The sequence below is a fragment of the Colossoma macropomum genome, unplaced genomic scaffold, assembly GCF_904425465.1.
Source record: "Colossoma macropomum unplaced genomic scaffold, Colossoma_macropomum, whole genome shotgun sequence".
NCBI lineage: Eukaryota > Metazoa > Chordata > Actinopteri > Characiformes > Serrasalmidae > Colossoma > Colossoma macropomum.
Genome location: NW_023494806.1, coordinates 3,839,785 through 3,849,842, shown reverse-complemented (window position 1 = coordinate 3,849,842; position 10,058 = coordinate 3,839,785). Strand labels below are relative to the sequence as shown.

General features: G+C 42.1%; 1 protein-coding gene across 1 annotated transcript; it reads right to left on the bottom strand.

Annotated features, from left to right (window-relative positions):
• Positions 1 to 509: 509 nt before the first annotated feature.
• On the bottom strand, positions 510 to 5,812 carry znf703 (zinc finger protein 703). Its single transcript, XM_036599005.1, has 2 exons — positions 5,154 to 5,812; positions 510 to 2,906 (listed from the first exon to the last, which is right to left on the bottom strand). Exons 1-2 carry the CDS (start codon positions 5,391 to 5,393, stop codon positions 1,377 to 1,379), a joined length of 1,770 nt encoding a protein of 589 aa, XP_036454898.1. The 5' UTR covers positions 5,394 to 5,812; the 3' UTR covers positions 510 to 1,376.
• Positions 5,813 to 10,058: the final 4,246 nt, after the last annotated feature.

Genomic DNA, 10,058 nt, shown 5'->3' with positions numbered 1-10,058 from the left:
TGGTTACGAATATGCTGCCTGACACCTGAAGCAATGTCTTACGATACATTTAAGATCAAATTTAGGCCAAAAATGTGCTTTTAACAATTCTTTTGTGGCGGAAAAGTACATGCAAGGCATTCTAATGCAAAATAGTGCCCAAAGAAAACATACTTGTTCAGATTTACCAGTGTTTTCCATCATCAACATACATATAAAAACTCAGAAGGCACGTGTAAGTTCACTGGTCTCTTTGGAAAGTAAATAAAATGGCTATATTCGCAGTTCGACCTCTGGTTCCTATCACCACCACTGTAAAGGAATCAGAGTCAGTAAGTGCTGTGAACCATTTCGATGACTTTTTGTACATCTCAACCTGAATTTTGAAAAATGGGTGGAGTTCCCTTTCACAGTTGACTTGGTGAGGTAGGTTGGTAATTAACTTCTACTATATTCAGTACTGTATATGCTACTATACACCTTCTATATGCGAAAACTATTAAAAAATAGAGAGAAACTAAAAACACATGTATGAATGTAACCAAGTATCATTTATTACACAAAATAAGACATTCTGTTAAATGGACAGCACCGCCATCTCTACATATTACTCTTATTGTATTCATTTCCCATCCCCTAAAATCCTTCAATAAGCTCTCCCCAGCTTGCAGAATCAGTCACAATAGAAAATATATCACATTTGTCTGTTTGTTTTATTCTTTGAACTGTACAATGTACAAAAAATGGCAAATTTTCAAGAACAAACTGGCTGTCAGTCAAGTCGTGCTCGCTGGAGACACCCGAGAAAGAGCCAAGAAGCAAAAGACCTGACACACAAAAGAAAAAGTGACATAGAAAAAGGGAAAAAGAAAAGAAAACGAGTGATGACTGAAAGATAAATACGCCAAACGTCTGTTTGAGCAAAGCCGTATTGTTATTAAAAAAAACGTATTGTGGAAACTGCGATATTTGTCACTTTGAAAATATTGTTCTTGTACCAAAGTGACGGCGAAAGCATTTGGAGGGTAAATGTTTCCTGTGTAGAAAGCCAAGCGCTAAGAGAAAAATAAATATACCTTTTGTTTTTTTTTTTTTAATAGACTGAAATAAAACTTTGATCATCAAATAATATTAAAACAAAGTAATCAGTTCCGCATTCTTAGGAATCTCTGTTTTCTCCATGTCCTCAAGGTTGTCTCCATTCTCAACGGGTCCATTCATATTTTTTCACTGACAGCAGAGAATGTTCTGGCACGTCCCCTCACAGCGAGTGAGAAAAGTGACTCCTCCAGGCCAAAGCTATACTATCCCACTTCGCGTTTTGGCTTGAAGCGTTTTTGAGGGCATCTTGCCCTCGTCTTGCGCTCTTCCCTTGGCCTTCTCTTCATCTTCGTCTATCAAGGATATCCCAAAGCAGATGCTGATCCCAGTCTCTGCCCATAGAGGGCGTACGGTGAATAGTAGGGTGCTGTGGCAGGGAGGGAGTGCATAGGGAGTGATGGAGCTCCAGGCAGATGGGCTTTACTATAGGGATGATACCGAGCCAAGCCAAGACCTGGTGACCCCCTGAGGGAATAGGAGCTTGGGAGCGCTCCTGGGCTGCTAGGAGGGGGCAAATGGAGGTGGCAGGAGGATACGGAGGACATGGAAGAAGGATATGCAGACAGAAGCTTGCCGTCCACTCCAGGGAGGGCAGTATGTGTGCGTAAATGGGCCAGAAGTTCCTCGGAAGTTGCGAAGCGCTTGTCGCAAGGTCCAGCCACAGACACCCAGTTGCAGGCATGAGGCAGAGTATCGCTAGGCAACATGAATCCATAGGGATAAAGTGGATGAGAAAGGGATCCAGAGGCTGCAGAGGATAGAGAGCTTGAATGGAGGCTATGGAGGTGTGGGGAATGGTACATAAGTGGAAAGCCTGACTTTAGAGAGGAAGAAGAAGGGTCATGGACGCAGGAGGTGCAATTACTGCCCCCACCCAGGTGGGGTGCATTGGGGTAGGTGAGACAGTATGGGTCTCGGCACAAGCCTTGCATGAAAGAGGGCGGGGAAGCTCCGGTGAGTGGACTGGAGCTGGGATGCTTCCCAGGGACACCCATCCCAGCAAGACTGGACTTGGCAGGGTCCAAGCCAGTGACAAACTGGGATGGGTACCCTGCATAAGCACCAACGATGGAGCCATGGTAGCCCATAGTGGAAGGAGGCAGGGGAAAGACGGAGTGGCCTGGTTTAAATGGGGAGACTGGAGCAATATGGCCCGCAGACAGGGACGGCTGGGATTCAGCCTTGCTCTCTGAAGGATGAGGACTGCTGGAGGAACTGCCACTGCTAGAGTTAGCGCTAGCACGCACATGGCTGGAATTGGCTAGCTGAGCATTGTCGAGACTTGCTTTGCTGTGCTCAGAGTCTTTTTTGCCACCACGATCACTGGTGTTGCTAATGTTAATGCTGCTACTACTGCTGTTGCTGCTGCTGTCTGTAGAGTCTTTGGAGTCCACATGAAGAACTTGGGATTGGGACGCTTTCTGTGGAGGTGGAGACTGCGTCTGCCGGTGTGTGTGTGTTTGTCCCGATGCATGTTGTGATGGTGAGCCAGTCCTTGGGGATGTAGCATGCGGAGGGAACGTGGGGCACGTGGAAGAAGACGAATTCACCCTGTACCCGGATTTGTCGGAGGTACCATTGATCCCAGTTCCGTCCTTCCTACATCCTTCCGAGGTGCTTTTGGAGTAAGGCTTGAAGCTGGACTTGTCCTCAAGGCCTTGGTGCTGCTCTCCGGACTTAAGGCCTGAGCCGGACGACCGGCCGTCCTTCTCTCCGAGGCTGCTGGAAGAGAGTGAACTGAGCTTGGAGGACGGAGGAGGGTCCGGCTTGCCGATCTGAGAGCAGGTTTGAGCCAGAAGGGCTAGTGGGCTTTTCTTAGCATCCAGCTGAAAGAAGAAGCAGCAGAGAAAAACAGTCAGCCTCAAATTCGTTTAAGAAGAGAGAAAAAAGTAGTACTGTGATTTTTTTTATTCAAATATGTACTTTGATACTTTTATGTGAATAAAATATATGGCGTCAATACAATTTTGCCTTTCAGTCTGAAATATGTTTGGCAGTGTTTGTGTTAATGTAGTAGTGTTTTTATCTGGAATCTAAGTTCACATTTGAATCAAGTAAATTCACAGAAAGCTCTTAAAAAATGGTTCTTCAAGGGTTCTTTGGTAAAGGCAATGGTCATATTTGAATATGTGGCTTGAATGCATAAATGGTTCTTTTCTATAATGGAAAACCTGCAGTACATTGTCTTAGAACATTTGTTTAGTACTATATAGAAGCCTCCTGGGTAGGAGTGTAGGGGTGGAAAATATGACGATATTTATCGTTGTCATGATAAATTATGTTGCATTGTTTTTCTAATCATATCATGGATATCCATACTTAAAGTACGCCATCCAACTGCACGTTTCATCACACACTTTGTCCTGATAATAAGAATTATTGTATTTGACAGTATTTTTTAAATGTCGTCCTATTCTGTCTGTTCCGACCTCAGAAAAAACAATGTCATGATACAAATCATGTATTGTAAAACTTGCAATACTGTGACCTAATTCTGTCCATTTAGCATCCAGCTAAAAAGGGAAATTCCAGAGGAGTACGATCCTCCTCGGTTCATTTAAACAGCCCTCATCAATGACACATGGTTGAAACTATTCGACGAGCAGGTCTTGCAAATGATGGCACACGGTTGAAAGGAACTGCTCTGGAACCCGTGGCATGTCAAGCCTGCTTTTTATTGTTTGTTTGTGAGGGTGGGGAGTGTAATAAACCCAACGCCAGGCCTCTTTCAACAGGAGCTAGTCAAGCCTTTTAAGACAGATGGCTTAGCCTTTGATCAGAAGTGTTTTATTACTGGCTTTTAAAAAACCCCAGTCTGTTATTAACTTAAGTTATTACTATTCTGAAATGTTTGCAATAAAATGTCTCAAACATGGCAACCAGAAACCTAAAGAGATGTTAAATAAACTGCATTATTGTCCTCTTGGCATATGGTACATATATATAGCCTGTACTGAATGCCAAGAACTGTCACAACAAAACCTTGTATCTCCAAAATGGTAAGTTTACAGGAGAAGGAAAAAACCTACTTTACTCATAATGTAAGTCAATGGAACCAGAATTTTTTCCAAGTAATTTTGGGCCGTTTATTTTGGTCCATTCATCATGAAATATACACTGAACGTAAAGGGCAACAGGCATTTTCAAATTATGTCAAAAACGGAGATATGACGTTTTGTTGTTTTATATATATATATATATATATATATATATATATATATATATATATATATATATAAACACACATACACGCAGAGAATAAGGGAGAGAGAAAATCCTTGGATCCTAAGTGGGGGCCTCAAAGTACAGCACCATAACCATCACCACGTCCTCATATATAAAGCAAACAAATTCATGACTGCGTGATCAGGTCATCGTGCAGGGCGTGTGCGCTCCTATCCCTTCTCCTGCCTTCTTTACGCATGAAAACGGCGAGACAAGGACCTGAATGTGACCACTGCAGACTGCTTAAGAGTCCACACCTGCTTTTCGACACGTACTAGAAAAGAAACAGGGACGAACGCTGCCACAACTGGAGAACCTACGCGGAAACGCAGTAGAAAGCGCCGTGCCAAAACTGGACACTGCGGACGTCTGACCGTCGCGAAAGAGTGAAGAGATAAGAGAGGAGAAGGAGTGGAGAAAGTGGATGTGTTGAAAAAAGAACTTAATTCAAAACTATACACGACCTTAACACGCATTCCGTCAACGCAGTCGAGTCTTTTAGTCTGGCATCTGGCAGCACTTCTGTAGAAACGAGTTGGAAACGACGTAAACGTTTATATCACGGCTAGAACGGAATAACAGCGCTGGCACTGTACATTTATGAGCGTCCAGCTAAAAAGGAGAGGTGGACAGTCTCCGTTCACATTTAACACGAGCTTTGATTTCATCGCGAATACAGACATTACCCCAGCACAATCTGGCTATTCAGTTTTACGCACTTTTGCCAATAAAAGTGTCGAAGCAACACATTTTATTCACGTGATCCAGCGCGTTTTCCCACTGTATTCGACGAGATTCCCCTTTTCCCAGTTTAAAGAGGGATATAAGGCAGTATATGAGGCTCTAACCTCGATGGTGACGGGCTGCAGGTAGTCCGGGTGCAGCACATGGCTCGTGTGCGCACTCAGCATGGCGAGGATCCGGACGGGCAGCCTGTGCCCCTGGCGCGCGGGATCAGAGGGAGGCGGGGGCGCGGGGACTGAAGGCCGGGCACTGTGTGGCACAGAGCCGGCGAGGGGGCTTTCCTCTGGGCTTGGGGGGCTCTCTCTCCGGGAGCTGGCTGTGAATCCGCACGGAGACTCGCTCATGTGGGTGGAGGCAGACTGGAGAGAGCTGGAAAGGGGGTCCAATCACATAGCTGTGGATACAGATCAATACAGAAGGAGGTATCCGTGCAAAACCCTTAAAAACAACCACAAAAGGTGAAAAAGGCCCTCCGATTATCCAACCGAGGCGCGCGCAGGGTCTGTAGGCTTGTAGTCCAGATAAGGAGCAGGGCAGTGCACCGTGTCTATGGACACACGATCCGCGTCGACAGCACCAAATATCGCCACAAAACGGCCCCCAAAAAAGTGGATCCCCAGTCGAATAATCGCGACTAAAGCCACTCGTCAAAGTCGATTATTAATTCGTTAAGAGTAAATCCGCGTAAAAGGAAGGAAGGAAGGAAGAGCGAGTCCGCTCCGCTCTCTGCGCTCCGGAGTCCTCACTACACACACACACACACACTCACACACTCCTCATAGCGAGGTCTGAACGAGCGCTTCAAAGGAGAGAGCCGGCGTCCAATCAGGACGCGGCGATCCGCATGGATAATAAGTGGGCGGGGACACGGGGAGGAGTCAGTGATCAAAACGATGAAAAAAAGAGAAAAACAATGGGAATGAAAGAGAAATAAAAAGTTGAATAAACAGTTTATTAAAAAAAAATCAAAATTAAAATAAAAAATGTTTTATTTAATTTTTAATGTATTTCATGTTCACAATTCCAGCCTGGCATAAACACTTGTAGGGAAGGGGAAAAACACATAGGAGCACAAAGCACAACAGAAGTAAGACACATAACAGACGAACACATTACAAAAAGATTAGATCAAGAAAATAAGAGTTATTTGTAAACAGGTATCAGAATATCCTTGATGCAGTCTTTAAAAGGAGGAACTGAAGTAAATCGCTGCTGTCGGGTCAAAACCTCGTATCTGCAAAATTACGACTTTACAGGAGAAGGAAAAAACCTACTGTACTTTTAATGTAAATCAATGGAACCAGAATTTTTCCCAGTAGTTTTGGGTCATTTCTGTTGGTCCATTCATCATGAAATTTACACACAATGTAAAGGACCAGGGTTATTTTCAAATTATGTCAAAAACCGAAAAATGACAAAAATGGAGATACATAATTTTTTTCTGACAACAGTGAATGTATCCAGTTTTAATGTTTTTTTTTGTTTGTTTTTTTGAGTGTTCCAATCTTTAGAAGCAGCAGACCGAAACGATGCACGACCAACCAAATGACTAAATGTAAATTTTCTCCCACACTGATTAAAAACAATCCTGCTTAATGAGACGAATAACACAACAGCGGGTTCCGACAGTCTGACTGAGAAGCTTCCACCCCCATATCATTCTGCCGCACACCGACACACAGTAATGACTTACAGCTAAGTCTTCATTGTAACATATCATATATATCATATATATCATATCATATCATATCATATCGTCACTGTCCAAAGAAAAACCTGTATTTCCATTTTTGTTGATTTTTATTTTCATACTGCTCTACATCATTTAAACATGACCGTTCTCCTTTACATTGTCTGAAAACTTCATGGTGATTGGACCAATAGAAATGCCCCAAAATCTCATTGACATTAAGGTAGCTAGAATTTTCTGGATTGTTGTTTTGAGATAACAAGTTGTCTTGTTATCTAAAGATAACAAAGTTGTTATCTTGAAATACCGAGTTAGTTATCTTGTCATCGCGAGGTAACAAAAGTTGTTATCCTGAGATAACAAGTTAATTATCTTGTGATCTCAAGATAACACAGTTGTTATCTTGTAATAACGAGCTAGTTATCATGTTATCGCAACATGACAAAAGTTGTAATCTTGAGATAACGAGTTAATTATCCTGTGATCTTAAGATAACAAAGTTGTTATCTTGAAATAACGAGTTAGTTATCTTGTTATCTTCAGATACCAAAAAGATGTTGTCTTGAGATAACAAGTTAATTATCCTGTGATCTCAAGATAGCAAAGCTGTTATCTTGAAATAAGGAGCTAGTTATCATGTTATCGCAACATGACAAAAGTTGTAATCTTGAGATAACGAGTTAATTATCCTGTGATCTTAAGACAACAAAGTTGTTACCTTGAAATAACGAGTTAGTTATCTTGTTATCTCCAGATACCAAAAAGATGTTGTCTTGAGATAACAGGTTAATTATCCTGTGATCTCAAGATAGCAAAGCTGTTATCTTGAGATTACAAGATAATCAACTTGTTGTCTCAAGATAACAATCCAGAAAATTCTATCAACAGCTCATGAAGAAGCATCTTTTTTAAGAGATCCTCCTTTCAGTGTTTCGCTCGCAAATATATCACGGTACGAATCGTCAGTTCCCATCCGCGCTGACGTTAATGGTAACCATTTCACAACAGCTTCCCGTAGCTCACCATCGAGAACTATTATTGCTGTATAAACTATTGATATCAAACATAATCAGCTCATAACATTCAGGAAACTGTGAAGCAAAAGAAAACAGCCTTGCCGTAATCCTGACGAATGTCTAGGCCCATTAGACAGAGTCTAAAGTAAATATCCGTCAGATGCCAGCTTGTTGTTCTCTGTGCCCCACTGCAGAACCATAAGAGTCACAATCAGATATGAAGACTGCGGTAGCCTATATTTGAGGTTTCTTTTTCATTTCAAATTACACTAAATGATATATTTCATACACAATAACTACTCATGTCCGTGTCTGCTTCCAAAGCTGGAATGTTAATAACTTTATTACATTACCCCGGGCTGCTTTGCCTTCGAAGTAATTTAGCTAAACCTAATTATGCAATGAATTGGCTTCATTACTTAAAAATGAAGGCTGGCAGAAGCTAATACGAGCCGAGCTGAAATAGTTCTGCGTCTGAACGGCTTTGAAGCCGGGAATGTTTTACGGCCTAAGGCGAGGCTTGTTTATGGGACACTCTTTGGCTGACTGTTTTTAGGAGGCACTTTATCTGCAGTGTTGTCTTCGCTTTGTAAAGTAATGTTTTGCATTCGCCGCCTAACTGCTGCCACGCTGTGATCTACTGTTGTCTGACCAATGCACAGGAATTTCTAAGCAGTAGACCGGAGGATTCTCACTTGCTGCTCGCTGTAGTGACTTATAATGTGTGTCAAAGTCTAAACTTTAAAGGAGAACTCTGCCGATTTTTTATAAACATCTGCATAATAGAGCCGTTCAGATGTAAACAGCATGTTTCAGAGTGGTTTGGTGTGAAATGGTTCAGATTTCTGATAGGAACCAGGGGTCGCCATGACTACAACACAGATATATACATTTTATTTATTATCAAAACCACGAATGAACCTACGCAAGTCCTCCGAGTGTTTATATGGAATGTTAAAGATGGTAAAATAGTCATAAATCTGGAATAACGTTTTTTTGGGGGACTATTTTGCCTCACAACGTCCCGCATGTACCCTTCTGCCAGCCTAAAACTTTCTCAAGCACCGTATTTTTAACCATTTCATGTAACTCTCAGTGTGGGGGCTTTTAGACGTCTGGTTCCTATCACCACCACTGTGAACAATTCTGGGAACAACAAGGGTAATTAAAGGAACACTCCGGTGTTTTTGAAGCTAATCTCCAGATCTGCAGTATATGATTACTTACCATCAACAATAACGTCCTGTACTTAGTAAAAGAACTAAAAAGCTTGTTGACTCAAAACACACTCAAAATAAAAGCTAATGAGAAGGTGTTTTGTTTATGCTACAGATGGAGCAGATAGTGATGGTCTTTAAAAAGGAATGCTGGCCAAAATGAAACCTTTAACCTTTGCTGATCTTGAAATTGAGATTTTCTGGTTTGAAGACTCCCTTCTGATGACATAGGTTGAAGGTAGGCATTGTGAAAAAGTGCTTTGGGGCAGTTTGAAGGCTGTAGCTTTAAGGCCCAATCCCATTTCATCCCTCGCCCCTACCACTTACCCCTACCCCTTCGTTTTGTGTGATCACGTCTGGGGTAGGGTGTCCCAGGTTTTGTTGAGATAGAGGGGTAGGGTGAAGTGTTAGGGCTACATGATCCTCCAAACTGAGGTTATGAGAAAAAAAGAAACACCGGAAAAATGGCTAAACAAGAGACCAAAGAAGCCCACAAATGTGAGAATTTTCTCTGTTAAAAAATTACAATAACCATTGTATTATTTTAGTTTAATGTCATTTCAATATATTATGGTACTTTTCTCCATAACAAGCATAAATGGTGCAGCAGTTACATTCTGGCACCTCAGATGTCAGAACTGCTGCTCTATTTAAGGTGGAACGGGAAAATTCGAACAAGAATCTAGTGAATATCTGACTTCAGCTTCATATCACTGAAGAATTAGGGGTGGGTGATAATAAATAATTGCCCCCCTCTTTGAAAGCATATGATGCCCTAAATGTAACTAAAGCCCAACAGTGAGGAGCTGAACTTTACCCTCCTCTGCTGTCACTGCAGACTGGCAGGGTCGCCTACAGAGCAGCGCGAGTAGCTGTTAATGAAGTAATGCTCTTTTTATTTGAGGGTCCCATTTCATACCTCTACCCCTTGTGACTCAGTTCCAAGGGGCAAGGAGACACTCAAAAACAAGGGGTAGGGGTAAAAATAGGAAATGGGATTGGGCCTAAGTTACTGCTAGGAATCTGAATATCACATTTGTTTTTATTAGCCTGTACACCAGCAGTCCAGCATCAGTGGATTTCTTT

Coding starts and splice junctions, on each gene's coding strand:
- znf703 (XM_036599005.1), bottom strand. CDS start 5,393: ATGAGCGAGTCTCCGTGCGGATTCACAGCCAGCTCCCGGAGAGAGAGC. Junction 2,907..5,153: donor TGCAGCCCGTCACCATCGAG/GTTAGAGCCTCA, acceptor TTCTTCTTTCAG/CTGGATGCTAAGAAAAGCCC.